The sequence below is a fragment of the Oncorhynchus gorbuscha genome, unplaced genomic scaffold (assembly GCF_021184085.1).
Source record: "Oncorhynchus gorbuscha isolate QuinsamMale2020 ecotype Even-year unplaced genomic scaffold, OgorEven_v1.0 Un_scaffold_1761, whole genome shotgun sequence".
In the NCBI taxonomy this organism is placed as follows: domain Eukaryota; kingdom Metazoa; phylum Chordata; class Actinopteri; order Salmoniformes; family Salmonidae; genus Oncorhynchus; species Oncorhynchus gorbuscha.
The window spans coordinates 42,501-60,000 of NW_025746449.1; the positions used below are offsets into that span (position 1 = coordinate 42,501).

Consider the following 17,500-nt stretch of genomic DNA (forward strand, 5'->3'; position numbering starts at 1 on the left):
CCTGGTACATCAAGCTGTCTCTCTACAGAAACAGGAGATAGTCTAGTGTCCTGTCCAGGGGGTGTCCTGTCCAGGGGTGTCCTGTACATTAAGCTGTCTCACTACAGAAACAGGAGACAGACTAGTGTCCTGTACATCAAGCTGTCTCACTACAGAAACAGGAGACAGACTAGTGTCCTGTCCAGGGGGTGTCCTGTCCAGGGGGTGTCCTGTACATCAAGCTGTCTCACTACAGAAACAGGAGACAGACTAGTGTCCTGTCCAGGGGGTGTCCTGTCCAGGGGGTGTCCTGTACATCAAGCTGTCTCACTACAGAAACAGGAGACAGACTAGTGTCCTGTCCAGGGGGTGTCCTGTCCAGGGGGTGTCCTGTACATCAAGCTGTCTCACTACAGAAACAGGAGACAGACTAGTGTCCTGTCCAGGGGGTGACCTGGTGTCTACGTAGTCCTGTAGTTCTAGACAGTGTTTTATCCTGGTGTCTACGTAGTTCTAGACAGTGTTTTATCCTGGTGTCTACGTAGTTCTGTAGTTCTAGACAGTGTTTTATCCTGGTGTCTACGTAGTTCTAGACAGTGTTTTATCCTGGTGTCTACGTAGTCCTGTAGTTCTAGACAGTGTTTTATCCTGGTGTCTACGTAGTTCTGTAGTTCTAGACAGTGTTTTATCCTGGTGTCTACGTAGTTCTAGACAGTGTTTTATCCTGGTGTCTACGTAGTTCTGTAGTTCTAGACAGTGTTTTATCCTGGTGTCTACTTAGTTCTAGACAGTGTTTTATCCTGGTGTCTACGTAGTTCTGTAGTTCTAGACAGTGTTTTATCCTGGTGTCTACGTAGTTCTAGACAGTGTTTTATCCTGGTGTCTACGTAGTTCTGTAGTTCTAGACAGTGTTTTATCCTGGTGTCTACGTAGTTCTAGACAGTGTTTTATCCTGGTGTCTACGTAGTTCTAGACAGTGTTTTATCCTGGTGTCTACGTAGTTCTAGACAGTGTTTTATCCTGGTGTCTACGTAGTCCTGTAGTTCTAGACAGTGTTTTATCCTGGTGTCTACTAGACAGTGTCTTATGGGTGTCGTAGTCCTGTAGTTCTAGACAGTGTTTTATCCTGGTGTCTTCTACAGTGTTTTAGTTCTGTAGTTCTAGACAGTGTTTTATCCTGGTGTCTACGTAGTTCTAGACAGTGTTTTATCCTGGTGTCTACGTAGTTCTAGACAGTGTTTTATCCTGGTGTCTACGTAGTTCTAGACAGTGTTTTATCCTGGTGTCTACATAGTTCTAGACAGTGTTTTATCCTGGTGTCTAGTTCTGTAGTTCTAGACGGTGTTTTATCCTGGTGTCTACGTAGTTCTAGACAGTGTTTTATCCTGGTGTCTACGTAGTTCTAGACAGTGTTTTATCCTGGTGTCTACGTAGTTCTGTAGTTCTAGACAGTGTTTATCCTGGTGTCTACGTAGTTCTAGACAGTGTTTTATCCTGGTGTCTACGTAGTCCTGTAGTTCTAGACAGTGTTTTATCCTGGTGTCTACGTAGTTCTGTAGTTCTAGACAGTGTTTTATCCTGGTGTCTACTGTAGTTCTAGACAGTGTTTCCTATGTCCTGTAGTTCTAGACAGTGTTTTATCCTGGTGTCTACGTAGTTCTAGACAGTGTTTTATCCTGGTGTCTACGTAGTTCTGTAGTTCTAGACAGTGTTTATCCTGGTGTCTACGTAGTTCTAGACAGTGTTTTATCCTGGTGTCTACGTAGTTCTGTAGTTCTAGACAGTGTTTATCCTGGTGTCTATGTAGTTCTGTAGTTCTAGACAGTGTTTTATCCTGGTGTCTATGTAGTTCTAGACAGTGTTTTATCTGGTGTCTCGACAGTTCTAGTTTTATCCTGGTGTCTACGTAGTTCTGTAGTTCTAGACAGTGTTTTATCCTGGTGTCTACGTAGTTCTAGACAGTGTTTTATCCTGGTGTCTACGTAGTTCTAGACAGTGTTTTATCCTGGTGTCTACGTAGTTCTAGACAGTGTTTTATCCTGGTGTCTAGTTCTGTAGTGTTTTATCCTGGTGTCTGTAGTTCTAGACAGTGTTTTATCCTGGTGTCTACGTAGTTCTGTAGTTCTAGACAGTGTTTTATCCTGGTGTCTACGTAGTTCTAGACAGTGTTTTATCCTGGTGTCTACGTAGTTCTAGACAGTGTTTTATCCTGGTGTCTACGTAGTTCTAGACAGTGTTTTATCCTGGTGTCTACGTTCTGTGTTTTATCCTGGTGTCTTCTAGACAGTGTTTTATCCTGGTGTCTACGTAGTTCTAGACAGTGTTTTATCCTGGTGTCTACGTAGTCCTGTAGTTCTAGACAGTGTTTTATCCTGGTGTCTACGTAGTTCTAGACAGTGTTCTAGTTCTAGACAGTGTTTTATCCTGTTCTGTAGTTCTAGACAGTGTTTTATCCTGGTGTCTACGTAGTCCTGTAGTTCTAGACAGTGTTTTATCCTGGTGTCTACGTAGTTCTGTAGTTCTAGACAGTGTTTTATCCTGGTGTCTACGTAGTTCTAGACAGTGTTTTATCCTGGTGTCTATGTAGTTCTGTAGTTCTAGACAGTGTTTATCCTGGTGTCTACGTAGTTCTGTAGTTCTAGACAGTGTTTATCCTGGTGTCTACGTAGTTCTAGACAGTGTTTTATCCTGTGTCTAGACAGTTCTAGACAGTGTTTTATCCTGGTGTCTACGTAGTTCTAGACAGTGTTTTATCCTGGTGTCTACGTAGTTCTAGACAGTGTTTTATCCTGGTGTCTACGTAGTTCTAGACAGTGTTTTATCCTGGTGTCTACGTAGTTCTGTAGTTCTAGACAGTGTTTTATCCTGGTGTCTACGTAGTTCTAGACAGTGTTTTATCCTGGTGTCTACGTAGTTCTGACAGTGTTTTAGTTCTAGACAGTGTTTTATCCTGGTGTCTACGTAGTTCTAGACAGTGTTTTATCCTGGTGTCTACGTAGTTCTAGACAGTGTTTTATCCTGTTCTAGACAGTGTTTTATCCTGGTGTCTACGTAGTTCTAGACAGTGTTTTATCCTGGTGTCTACGTAGTTCTGTAGTTCTAGACAGTGTTTTATCCTGGTGTCTACGTAGTTCTAGACTGTAGTTCTAGACAGTGTTTTATCCTGGTGTCTACGTAGTTCTGTAGTTCTAGACAGTGTTTTATCCTGGTGTCTACGTAGTTCTAGACAGTGTTTTATCCTGGTGTCTACGTAGTTCTAGACAGTGTTTTATCCTGGTGTCTACGTAGTTCTGTAGTTCTAGACAGTGTTTTATCCTGGTGTCTACGTAGTTCTAGACAGTGTTTTATCCTGGTGTCTACGTAGTTCTGTAGTTCTAGACAGTGTTTTATCCTGGTGTCTATCCTGTAGTTCTGTAGTTCTAGACAGTGTTTTATCCTGGTGTCTACTGTAGTTCTAGACAGTGTTTTATCCTGGTGTCTACGTAGTTCTAGACAGTGTTTTATCCTGGTGTCTACGTAGTTCTAGACAGTGTTTTATCCTGGTGTCTACGTAGTTCTAGACAGTGTTTTATCCTGGTGTCTACGTAGTTCTGTAGTTCTAGACAGTGTTTTATCCTGGTGTCTACGACAGTTCTAGACAGTGTTTTATCCTGGTGTCTACGTAGTTCTGTAGTTCTAGACAGTGTTTTATCCTGGTGTCTACGTAGTTCTGTGTTTTATCCTGGTGTCTAGACTAGACAGTGTTTTATCCTGGTGTCTACGTAGTTCTAGTTCTAGACAGTGTTTTATCCTGGTGTCTAGACAGTTCTAGACAGTGTTTTATCCTGGTGTCTACGTAGTTCTAGACAGTGTTTTATCCTGGTGTCTACGTAGTTCTGTAGTTCTAGACAGTGTTTTATCCTGGTGTCTACGTAGTTCTAGACAGTGTTTTATCCTGGTGTCTACGTAGTTCTGTAGTTCTAGACAGTGTTTTATCCTGGTGTCTATGTAGTTCTGTAGTTCTAGACAGTGTTTTATCCTGGTGTCTATGTAGTTCTGTAGTTCTAGACAGTGTTTTATCCTGGTGTCTATGTAGTTCTGTAGTTCTAGACAGTGTTTTATCCTGGTGTCTACGTAGTTCTGTAGTTCTAGACAGTGTTTTATCCTGGTGTCTACGTAGTTCTAGACAGTGTTTTATCCTGGTGTCTACGTAGTTCTAGACAGTGTTTTATCCTGGTGTCTGTAGTTCTAGACAGTGTTTTATCCTGGTGTCTACGTAGTTCTAGACAGTGTTTTATCCTGGTGTCTAGTTCTGTAGTTCTAGACAGTGTTTTATCCTGGTGTCTACGTAGTTCTAGACAGTGTTTTATCTGGTGTCTACAGTGTTTTATCCTGGTGTCTACGTAGTTCTGTGTTTTAGTTCTAGACAGTGTTTTATCCTGGTGTCTACGTAGTTCTAGACAGTAGGTGTCTAGACAGTGTTTTATCCTGGTGTCTACGTAGTTCTAGACAGTGTTTTATCCTGGTGTCTACGTAGTTCTAGACAGTGTTTTATCCTGGTGTCTTATCCTGTGTCTCGTAGTTCTGTAGTTCTAGACAGTGTTTTATCCTGGTGTGTCTAGTTCTAGACAGTGTTTTATCCTGTTCTGTAGTTCTAGACAGTGTTTTATCCTGGTGTCTACGTAGTTCTAGACAGTGTTTTATCCTGGTGTCTACGTAGTTCTGTAGTTCTAGACAGTGTTTTATCCTGGTGTCTACGTAGTTCTGTAGTTCTAGACAGTGTTTTATCCTGGTGTCTACGTAGTTCTAGACAGTATTTTATCCTGGTGTCTAGTTCTAGACAGTGTTTTATCCTGGTGTCTACGTAGTTCTGTAGTTCTAGACAGTGTTTTATCCTGGTGTCTACGTAGTTCTAGACAGTGTTTTATCCTGGTGTCTATGTAGTTCTGTAGTTCTAGACAGTGTTTTATCCTGGTGTCTACGTAGTTCTGTAGTTCTAGACAGTGTTTTATCCTGGTGTCTACGTAGTTCTGTAGTTCTAGACAGTGTTTTATCCTGGTGTCTACGTAGTTCTAGACAGTGTTTTATCCTGGTGTCTACGTAGTTCTAGACAGTGTTTTATCCTGGTGTCTACGTAGTTCTAGACAGTGTTTTATCCTGGTGTCTACGTAGTTCTGTAGTTCTAGACAGTGTTTTATCCTGGTGTCTAGTTCTGTAGTTCTAGACAGTGTTTTATCCTGGTGTCTACGTAGTTCTAGACAGTGTTTTATCCTGGTGTCTACGTAGTTCTAGACAGTGTTTTATCCTGGTGTCTACGTAGTTCTGTTCTAGACAGTGTTTTATCCTGTTCTAGAGTTCTAGTGTGTTTTATCCTGGTGTCTACGTTCTAGACAGTGTTTTATCCTCTGTAGTTCTAGACAGTGTTTTATCCTGGTGTCTACGTAGTTCTAGACAGTGTTTTATCCTGGTGTCTCAGTTCGTAGTTCCTGGTGTCTCGACAGTGTTTTATCCTGGTGTCTACGTAGTCCAGTGTTTTAGTTCTAGACAGTGTTTTATCCTGGTGTCTACGTAGTTGTTTTATCCTGTAGTTCTAGACAGTGTTTTATCCTGGTGTCTACGTAGTTCTGTAGTTCTAGACAGTGTTTTATCCTGGTGTCTATGTAGTTCTGTAGTTCTAGACAGTGTTTTATCCTGGTGTCTAGACGTAGTTCTAGACAGTGTTTTATCCTGGTGTCTACGTAGTTCTAGACAGTGTTTTATCCTGGTGTCTACGTAGTTCTAGACAGTGTTTTATCCTGGTGTCTACGTAGTTCTGTAGTTCTAGACAGTGTTTTATCCTGGTGTCTACGTAGTTCTAGACAGTGTTTTATCCTGGTGTCTACGTAGTTCTGTAGTTCTAGACAGTGTTTTAGTTCTAGACAGTGTTTTATCCTGGTGTCTACGTAGTTCTAGACAGTGTTTTATCCTGGTGTCTACGTAGTTCTGTAGTTCTAGACAGTGTTTTATCCTGGTGTCTAGACAGTGTTTTATCCTGTGTCTGTAGTTCTAGACAGTGTTTTATCCTGGTGTCTACGTAGTTCTGTAGTTCTAGACAGTGTTTTATCCTGGTGTCTACGTAGTTCTAGACAGTGTTTTATCCTGGTGTCTACGTAGTTCTGTAGTTCTAGACAGTGTTTTATCCTGGTGTCTAGTTCGTAGTTCTAGACAGTGTTTTATCCTGGTGTCTAGTTTCTAGACAGTGTTTTATCCTGGTGTCTACGTAGTTCTAGACAGTGTTTTATCCTGGTGTCTGTCTGTAGTTCTAGACAGTGTTTTATCCTGGTGTCTACAGTGTTTTATCCTGGTGTCTGTAGTTCTAGACAGTGTTTTATCCTGGTGTCTATGTAGTTCTGTAGTTCTAGACAGTGTTTTATCCTGGTGTCTACGTAGTTCTAGACAGTGTTTTATCCTGGTGTCTATAGTTCTAGACAGTGTTTTATCCTGGTGTCTACGTAGTTCTAGTTTATCCTGGTTCTAGACAGTGTTTTATCCTGGTGTCTACGTAGTTCTGTAGTTCTAGACAGTGTTTTATCCTGGTTCTAGTGTTTTATCTACGTAGTTCTGTAGTTCTAGACAGTGTTTTATCCTGGTGTCTACGTAGTTCTAGACAGTGTTTTATCCTGGTGTCTACGTAGTTCTGTAGTTCTAGACAGTGTTTTATCCTGGTGTCTACGTAGTTCTAGACAGTGTTTTATCCTGGTGTCTACGTAGTTCTAGACAGTGTTTTATCCTGGTGTCTACGTAGTTCTTCTAGACAGTGTTTTATCCTGGTGTCTACGTAGTTCTAGACAGTGTTTTATCCTGGTGTCTACGTAGTTCTAGACAGTGTTTTATCCTGTTCTAGTAGTTCTAGACAGTGTTTTATCCTGGTGTCTACGTAGTTCTGTAGTTCTAGACAGTGTTTTATCCTGGTGTCTACGTAGTCCTGTAGTTCTAGACAGTGTTTTATCCTGGTGTCTACGTAGTTCTGTGTTTTATCCTGGTGTCTAGACAGACAGTGTTTTATCCTGGTGTCTACGTAGTTCTAGACAGTGTTTTATCCTGGTGTCTACGTAGTTCTAGTTCTAGACAGTGTTTTATCCTGGTGTCTGTAGTTCTAGACAGTGTTTTATCCTGGTGTCTACGTAGTTCTAGACAGTATTTTATCCTGGTGTCTGTAGTTCTAGACAGTGTTTATCCTGGTGTCTACGTAGTTCTGTAGTTCTAGACAGTGTTTTATCCTGGTGTCTACTAGACAGTGTTTTATCCTGGTGTCTAGTAGTTCTGTAGTGTGTTTATCCTGGTGTCTACGTAGTTCTAGACAGTGTTTTATCCTGGTGTCTACGTAGTTCTAGACAGTGTTTTATCCTGGTGTCTACGTAGTTCTGTAGTTCTAGACAGTGTTTTATCCTGGTGTCTACGTAGTTCTGTAGTTCTAGACAGTGTTTTATCCTGGTGTCTACTGTAGTTCTAGACAGTGTTTTATCCTGGTGTCTAGTTCTAGACAGTGTTTTAGTTCTGTAGTTCTAGACAGTGTTTTATCCTGGTGTCTACGTAGTTCTAGACAGTGTTTTATCCTGGTGTCTACGTAGTTCTGTAGTTCTAGACAGTGTTTTATCCTGGTGTCTACGTAGTCCTGTAGTTCTAGACAGTGTTTTATCCTGGTGTCTACGTAGTTCTAGACAGTGTTTTATCCTGGTGTCTACGTAGTTCTGTGTTTTAGTTCTAGACAGTGTTTTATCCTGGTGTCTACGTAGTTCTAGACAGTGTTTTATCCTGGTGTCTACGTAGTTCGTAGTTCTAGACAGTGTTTTATCCTGGTGTGTAGTTCTAGACAGTGTTTTATCCTGGTGTCCTGTAGTTCTAGACAGTGTTTTATCCTGGTGTCTACGTAGTTCTGTAGTTCTAGACAGTGTTTTATCCTGGTGTCTACGTAGTTCTAGACAGTGTTTTATCCTGGTGTCTAGACAGTGTTTTATCTACGTAGTTCTAGACAGTGTTTTATCCTGGTGTCTACGTAGTCCTGTAGTTCTAGACCGTGTTTTATCCTGGTGTCTACGTAGTTGTAGACAGTGTTTTATCCTGGTGTCTACGTAGTTCTAGACAGTGTTTTATCCTGGTGTCTACGTAGTTCTAGACAGTGTTTTATCCTGGTGTCTACGTAGTTCTGTGTTTTAGTTCTAGACTAGTGTTTTATCCTGGTGTCTACGTAGTTCTAGACAGTGTTTTATCCTGGTGTCTGGTGTCTACGTAGTTCTGTGTTTTAGTTCTAGACAGTGTTTTATCCTGGTGTCTACGTAGTTCTAGACAGTGTTTTATCCTGGTGTCTACGTAGTTCTGTAGTTCTAGACAGTGTTTTATCCTGGTGTCTACGTAGTTCTGTAGTTCTAGACAGTGTTTTATCCTGGTGTCTACGTAGTTCTAGACAGTGTTTTATCCTGGTGTCTACGTAGTTCTGTAGTTCTAGACAGTGTTTTATCCTGGTGTCTACGTAGTTCTGTAGTTCTAGACAGTGTTTTATCCTGGTGTCTACGTAGTTCTAGACAGTGTTTTATCCTGGTGTCTACGTAGTTCTAGACAGTGTTTTATCCTGGTGTCTACGTAGTCCTGTAGTTCTAGACAGTGTTTTATCCTGGTGTCTACGTAGTTCTAGACAGTGTTTTATCCTGGTGTCTACGTAGTTCTAGACGGTGTTTTATCCTGGTGTCTATGTAGTTCTGTAGTTCTAGACAGTGTTTTATCCTGGTGTCTACGTAGTTCTGTAGTTCTAGACAGTGTTTTATCCTGGTGTCTACGTAGTTCTGTAGTTCTAGACAGTGTTTTATCCTGGTGTCTACGTAGTTCTGTAGTTCTAGACAGTGTTTTATCCTGGTGTCTACGTAGTTCTAGACAGTGTTTTATCCTGGTGTCTACGTAGTTCTGTAGTTCTAGACAGTGTTTTATCCTGGTGTCTACGTAGTTCTAGACAGTGTTTTATCCTGGTGTCTACGTAGTCCTGTAGTTCTAGACAGTGTTTTATCCTGGTGTCTACGTAGTTCTGTAGTTCTAGACAGTGTTTTATCCTGGTGTCTACGTAGTTCTAGACAGTGTTTTATCCTGGTGTCTACGTAGTTCTAGACAGTGTTTTATCCTGGTGTCTACGTAGTCCTGTAGTTCTAGACAGTGTTTTATCCTGGTGTCTACGTAGTTCTAGACAGTGTTTTATCCTGGTGTCTACGTAGTTCTGTAGTTCTAGACAGTGTTTTATCCTGGTGTCTACGTAGTTCTGTCTGTATATATCTGAAATACTACAATACTCTCGTCTTCTCCAGGCTTGAACTCTAACCTGAATGTAGGCCTTGACACGGGGTCTGGCTGTAAGGAGCCTCAGTCTCGTCTGAAGAAGTGGACGGCCTTGGACGTGTCTGTTAACTCACCTCTGGAGCACAAGCCTGGTACGTCTCTGTGTGTCCCCGTCTCTCTGTGTGTCCAAGCCTGGTACGTCTCTGTGTGTCCACGTCTCTCTGTGTGTCCAAGCCTGGTACGTCTCTGTGTGTCCACGTCTCTGTGTGTCCACGTCTCTCAGTGTGTCCAAGCCTTGTACGTCTCTGTGTGTCCACGTCTCTCTGTGTGTCCAAGCCTGGTACGTCTCTGTGTGTCCACGTCTCTGTGTGTCCACGTCTCTGTGTGTCCACGTCTCTCAGTTTGTGTGTCCAAGCCTGGTACGTCTCTCAGTTTGTGTGTCCAAGCCTGGTACGTCTCTCAGTGTGTGTGTCCAAGCCTGGGACGTCTCTCAGTGTGTGTGTCCAAGCCTGGGACGTCTCTCAGTGTGTCCAAGCCTGGGACGTCTCTCAGTGTGTGTGTCCAAGCCTGGGACGTCTCTCAGTGTGTGTGTCCAAGCCTGGGACGTCTCTCAGTGTGTGTGTCCAAGCCTGGGACGTCTCTCAGTGTGTGTGTCCAAGCCTGGGACGTCTCTCAGTGTGTGTGTCCAAGCCTGGGACGTCTCTCAGTGTGTGTGTCCAAGCCTGGGACGTCTCTCAGTGTGTGTGTCCAAGCCTGGGACGTCTCTCAGTGTGTGTGTCCAAGCATGGGACGTCTCTCAGTGTGTGTGTCCAAGCCTGGGACGTCTCTCAGTGTGTGTGTCCAAGCCTGGGACGTCTCTCAGTGTGTGTCCAAGCCTGGGACGTCTCTCAGTGTGTGTGTCCAAGCCTGGGACGTCTCTCAGTGTGTGTGTCCAAGCCTGGGACGTCTCTCAGTGTGTGTCCAAGCCTGGGACGTCTCTCAGTGTGTGTGTCCAAGCCTGGGACGTCTCTCAGTGTGTGTGTCCAAGCCTGGGACGTCTCTCAGTGTGTGTGTCCAAGCCTGGGACGCGTGTGTGTCCAAGCCTGGGACTCAGTGTGTGTGTCCAAGCCTGGGACGTCTCTCAGTGTGTGTCCAAGCCTGGGACGTCTCTCAGTGTGTGTCCAAGCCTGGGACGTCTCTCAGTGTGTGTCCAAGCCTGGGACGTCTCTCAGTGTGTGTCCAAGCCTGGGACGTCTCTCAGTGTGTGTGTCCAAGCCTGGGACGTCTCTCAGTGTGTGTGTCCAAGCCTGGGACGTCTCTCAGTGTGTGTGTCCAAGCCTGGGACGTCTCTCAGTGTGTGTGTCCAAGCCTGGGACGTCTCTGTGTCTTAAGGAGCTGACTGACTGACTGACTGACTGACTGACTGACTGACTGACTGACTGACTGACTGACTGACTGACTGATCTACAGGTAATAATAGTTATTTAGGAGCTGACTGACTGACTGACTGATCTACAGGTAATAACAGTTATTTAGGAGCTGACTGACTGACTGACTGACTGACTGATCTACAGGTAATAACAGTTATTTAGGAGCTGACTGACTGACTGACTGACTGACTGATCTACAGGTAATAATAGTTATTTAGGAGCTGACTGACTGACTGACTGATCTACAGGTAATAACAGTTATTTAGGAGCTGACTGACTGACTGACTGACTGACTGACTGATCTACAGGTAATAACAGTTATTTAGGAGCTGACTGACTGACTGACTGACTGACTGATCTACAGGTAATAATAGTTATTTAGGAGCTGACTGACTGACTGACTGATCTACAGGTAATAACAGTTATTTAGGAGCTGACTGACTGACTGACTGATCTACAGGTAATAACAGTTATTTAGGAGCTGACTGACTGACTGACTGATCTACAGGTAATAACAGTTATTTAGGAGCTGACTGACTGACTGACTGACTGACTGATCTACAGGTAATAATAGTTATTTAGGAGCTGACTGACTGACTGACTGATCTACAGGTAATAACAGTTATTTAGGAGCTGACTGACTGACTGACTGACTGATCTACAGGTAATAACAGTTATTTAGGAGCTGACTGACTGATCTATCTAGAATGCAAGGTGTGTCTCCTGGTGCTCTGGGTTATTGGCTGTCTGTGTCTGTGTGTGTGTCTGTGTGTGTGTCTGTGTGTGTGTCTGTGTGTGTGTCTGTGTGTGTGTCTGTGTGTGTGTCTGTGTGTGTGTCTGTGTGTGTGTCTGTGTGTGTGTGTCTCTAACATTGTGTGTGTGTCTCTAACATTGTGTGTGTGTCTCTAACAGTGTGTGTGTGTCTCTAACAGTGTGTGTGTGTCTCTAACAGTGTGTGTGTGTCTCTAACAGTGTGTGTGTGTGTCTCTAACAGTGTGTGTGTGTGTGTCTCTAACAGTGTGTGTGTGTGTGTCTCTAACAGTGTGTGTGTGTGTGTCTCTAACAGTGTGTGTGTGTGTGTCTCTAACAGTGTGTGTGTGTGTCTCTAACAGTGTGTGTGTGTGTCTCTAACAGTGTGTGTGTGTGTCTCTAACAGTGTGTGTGTGTGTCTCTAACAGTGTGTGTGTGTGTCTCTAACAGTGTGTGTGTGTGTCTCTAACAGTGTGTGTGTGTGTCTCTAACAGTGTGTGTGTGTGTGTCTCTTAACAGTGTGTGTGTGTGTCTCTAACAGTGTGTGTGTGTCTCTGTGTGTGTGTGTCTCTGTGTGTGTGTCTCTGTGTGTGTGTCTCTAACAGTGTGTGTGTGTCTCTAACAGTGTGTGTGTGTGTGTGTGTGTGTGTCTCTAACAGTGTGTGTGTGTGTGTCTCTAACAGTGTGTGTGTGTGTGTCTCTAACAGTGTGTGTGTGTGTGTCTCTAACAGTGTGTGTGTGTGTCTCTGTGTGTGTGTCTCTAACAGTGTGTGTGTGTGTGTCTCTGTGTGTGTGTCTCTGTGTGTGTGTCTCTGTGTGTGTGTCTCTGTGTGTGTGTCTCTAACAGTGTGTGTGTGTCTCTGTGTGTGTGTCTCTAACAGTGTGTGTGTGTGTGTGTCTCTAACAGTGTGTGTGTGTGTCTCTGTGTGTGTGTCTCTAACAGTGTGTGTGTGTGTCTCTGTGTGTGTGTCTCTAACAGTGTGTGTGTGTGTCTCTGTGTGTGTGTCTCTAACAGTGTGTGTGTGTGTCTCTAACAGTGTGTGTGTGTGTCTCTAACAGTGTGTGTGTGTGTGTGTCTCTAACAGTGTGTGTGTGTGTCTCTAACAGTGTGTGTGTGTCTCTAACAGTGTGTGTGTGTGTGTCTCTAACAGTGTGTGTGTGTGTGTCTCTAACAGTGTGTGTGTGTGTGTGTGTGTCTCTAACAGTGTGTGTGTGTGTGTGTGTGTCTCTAACAGTGTGTGTGTGTGTGTCTCTGTGTGTGTGTCTCTGTGTGTGTGTCTCTAACAGTGTGTGTGTCTCTAACAGTGTGTGTGTGTCTCTAACAGTGTGTGTGTCTGTGTGTGTGTCTCTAACAGTGTGTGTGTCTCTAACAGTGTGTGTGTGTCTGTGTGTGTGTCTCTAACAGTGTGTGTGTGTCTGTGTGTGTGTCTCTAACAGTGTGTGTGTGTCTGTGTGTGTGTCTCTAACAGTGTGTGTGTGTGTGTGTGTGTGTCTAACTGTGTGTGTGTGTCTCTAACAGTGTGTGTCTCTGTGTGTGTGTCTCCAGGTGTCTCCATGTCGTCTGGGCGTCTGGAGGATTCTCCCTTCGGTCCCTATGACTTCCTGTCTGCTGGCTCCGCCCCCCTATGCTCTCCCGGCCAATCAATGGGCTCGGTGGGCGACAGCTGGCCCCCTCGTGCCAAATCCCCCCATGGAAACACCAATGTTACCTGGCCCCCAGGTATGCACTCACACACTCTCTCACACACTCACACACTCTCACACACACACTCACTCTCTCACACACACACTCACTCTCTCACACACACACTCTCACCCCCCCTCACTCTCTCTTCCTGTATGTCCCTCCCCAGACCCCCTCACTCTCTCTCTTCCTGTATGTCTCTCCCCAGACCCCCTCACTCTCTCTTCCTGTATGTCTCTCCCCAGACCCCCTCACTCTCTCTTCCTGTATGTCTCTCCCCAGACCCCCTCACTCTCTCTTCCTGTATGTCCCTCCCCAGACCCCCTCACTCTCTCTTCCTGTATGTCTCTCCCCAGACCCCCCTCACTCTCTCTTTCCTGTATGTCTCTCCCCAGACCCCCCTCACTCTCTCTTCCTGTATGTCCCTCCCCAGACCCCCCCCCTCACTCTCTCTTCCTGTATGTCCCTCCCCAGACCCCCCCTCACTCACTCTTCCTGTATGTCCCTCCCCAGAGTTCCGGCCCGGGGAGCCATGGAAAGGTTACCCCAACATCGACCCTGAGACTGACCCTTTCGTGACCCCTGGTAGTGTCATCAACAACCTCTCCATCAACACGGTCCGCCATATAGACCACCTCAGAGACCTGACAGGTAACACACACTGTCCTCTACGTAGACCAGAGACCTGACAGGTAACACACACTGTCCTCTACGTAGACCAGAGACCTGACAGGTAACACACACTGTCCTCTACGTAGACCAGAGACCTGACAGGTAACACACACTGTCCTCTACGTAGACCAGAGACCTGCCAGGTAACACACACTGTCCTCTATGTAGACCAGAGACCTGACAGGTAACACACACTGTCCTCTACGTAGACCAGAGACCTGACAGGACACTGTCCTCTACGTAGACCAGAGACCTGACAGGACACTGTCCTCTACGTAGACCAGAGACCTGACAGGACACTGTCCTGTACATAGACCAGAGACCTGACAGGACACTGTCCTGTACGTAGACCAGAGACCTGACAGGACACTGTCCTGTACGTAGACCAGAGACCTGACAGGACACTGTCCTCTACGTAGACCAGAGACCTGACAGGACACTGTCCTCTACGTAGACCAGAGACCTGACAGGACACTGTCCTCTACGTAGACCAGAGACCTGACAGGACACTGTCCTCTACGTAGACCAGAGACCTGACAGGACACTGTCCTCTACGTAGACCAGAGACCTGACAGGACACTGTCCTCTACGTAGACCAGAGACCTGACAGGACACTGTCCTCTACGTAGACCAGAGACCTGACAGGACACTGTCCTCTACGTAGACCAGAGACCTGACAGGACACTGTCCTCTACGTAGACCAGAGACCTGACAGGACACTGTCCTCTACGTAGACCAGAGACCTGACAGGACACTGTCCTCTACGTAGACCAGAGACCTGACAGGACACTGTCCTCTACGTAGACCAGAGACCTGACAGGACACTGTCCTCTACGTAGACCAGAGACCTGACAGGACACTGTCCTCTACGTAGACCAGAGACCTGACAGGACACTGTCCTCTACGTAGACCAGAGACTTGACAGGACACTGTCCTCTACGTAGACCAGAGACCTGACAGGACACTGTCCTCTATGTAGACCAGAGACCTGACAGGACACTGTCCTCTATGTAGACCAGAGACCTGACAGGACACGTGTGTGTGTGTATATATATATATATATATATATATATATATTACATTAGTTTTATAGTATATATTACATTAGTTTTATATATATATATATATAGTATATATTACATTAGTTTTATATATATATATATATATATAGTATATATTACATTAGTTTTATATATATATAGTATATATTACATTAGTTTTATATATATATAGTATATATTACATTAGTTTTATATATATATATATATATATATAGTATATATTACATTAGTTTTATATATATATAGTATATATTACATTAGTTTTATATATATATATATATAGTATATATTACATTAGTTTTATATATATATATAGTATATATTACATTAGTTTTATATATATATATAGTATATATTACATTAGTTTTATATATATATAGTATATATTACATTAGTTTTATATATATATAGTATATATTACATTAGTTTTATATATATATAGTATATATTACATTAGTTTTATATATATATAGTATATATTACATTAGTTTTATATATATATATAGTATATATTACATTAGTTTTATATATATATATATAGTATATATTACATTAGTTTTATATATATATATAGTATATATTACATTAGTTTTATATATATATAGTATATATTACATTAGTTTTATATATATATAGTATATATTACATTAGTTTTATATATATATATATATATATAGTATATATTACATTAGTTTTATATATATATATATTACATTAGTTTTATATATATATATATAGTATATATTACATTAGTTTTATATATATATATATATATAGTATATATTACATTAGTTTTATATATATATATTACATTAGTTTTATATATATATATATTACATTAGTTTTATATATATATATATATATATTACATTAGTTTTATATATATATATAGTATATATTACATTAGATTTATATATATATATATACATATATTACATTAGTTTTATATATATATATATATATATATATATAGTATATATTACATTAGTTTTATATATATATAAGTTTAGACCTGATCTGATTTACCTCTAGAGAAACTACAACTCCCTACTACATCACACAGTTCAGACCTGATCTGATTTACCTCTAGAGAAACTACAACTCCCTACTACATCACACAGTTCAGACTGGGTCTGATTTATCTCTAGAGAAACTACAACTCCCTACTACATCACACAGTTCAGTCTGGGTCTGATTTATCTCTAGAGAAACTACAACTCCCTACTACATCACACAGTTCAGACCTGATCTGATTTACCTCTAGAGAAACTACAACTTTATCTGAAATGGAATTCAAATATTTGAACCAATGTCGGTCATTTGTTTGTTTGAAAAAACAAAAATAAGTGAAATGTTGTTTAATCGCTCAGCACTATTGAATATCCCTGACTTGATGATTTGTACTTCAACAGTCAGTCAACGAACCCGGTCTGTCCTAGTGGACTATGATGTGTACTAACCCGGTCTGTCCTAGTGGACTATGATGTGTACTAACCCGGTCTGTCCTAGTGGACTAACCCGGTCTGTCCTAGTGGACTATGGTGTGTACTAACCCGGTCTGTCCTAGTGGACTATGATGTGTACTAACCCGGTCTGTCCTAGTGGACTATGATGTGTACTAACCCGGTCTGTCCTAGTGGACTATGATGTGTACTAACCCGGTCTGTCCTAGTGGACTATGATGTGTACTACCCCGGTCTGTCCTAGTGGACTATGATGTGTACTAACCCGGTCTGTCCTAGTGGACTATGATGTGTACTAACCCGGTCTGTCCTAGTGGACTATGATGTGTACTAACCCGGTCTGTCCTAGTGGACTATGATGTGTACTAACCCGGTCTGTCCTAGTGGACTATGATGTGTACTAACCCGGTCTGTCCTAGTGGACTATGATGTGTACTAACCCGGTCTGTCCTAGTGGACTATGATGTGTACTAACCCGGTCTGTCCTAGTGGACTATGATGTGTACTACCCCGGTCTGTCCTAGTGGACTATGATGTGTACTAACCCGGTCTGTCCTAGTGGACTATGATGTGTACTAACCCGGTCTGTCCTAGTGGACTATGATGTGTACTAACCCGGTCTGTCCTAGTGGACTATGATGTGTACTACCCCGGTCTGTCCTAGTGGACTATGATGTGTACTAACCCGGTCTGTCCTAGTGGACTATGGTGTGTACTAACCCGGTCTGTCCTAGTGGACTATGGTGTGTACTAACCCGGTCTGTCCTAGTGGACTATGATGTGTACTAACCCGGTCTGTCCTAGTGGACTATGGTGTGTACTAACCCGGTCTGTCCTAGTGGACTATGGTGTGTACTAACCCGGTCTGTCCTAGTGGACTATGATGTGTACTAACCCGGTCTGTCCTAGTAGACTATGATGTATACTAACCCGGTCTGTCCTAGTGGACTATGATGTGTACTAACCCGGTCTGTCCTAGTGGACTATGATGTGTACTAACCCGGTCTGTCCTAGTGGACTATGATGTGTACTAACCCGGTCTGTCCTAGTGGACTATGGTGTGTACTAACCCGGTCTGTCCTAGTGGACTATGATGTGTACTAACCCGGTCTGTCCTAGTGGACTAACCCGGTCTGTCCTAGTGGACTATGATGTGTACTAACCCGGTCTGTCCTAGTGGACTATGATGTGTACTAACCCGGT

The 17,500-nt window shown here is 43.0% G+C and overlaps 1 protein-coding gene across 1 annotated transcript in view; it reads left to right on the forward strand.

The window, feature by feature from the left end:
* The window catches only part of LOC124024175 (trinucleotide repeat-containing gene 6A protein-like), a 53,520-nt gene that overhangs the window by 14,631 nt on the left and 21,389 nt on the right, over window positions 1-17,500 (forward strand). Inside the window, exons 9-11 of the mRNA XM_046338162.1 lie at window positions 9,288-9,410; window positions 12,964-13,137; window positions 13,615-13,752. Coding sequence (XP_046194118.1) covers window positions 9,288-9,410; window positions 12,964-13,137; window positions 13,615-13,752 — 435 coding nt within the window. The remainder of the gene's footprint in view (window positions 1-9,287; window positions 9,411-12,963; window positions 13,138-13,614; window positions 13,753-17,500) is intronic.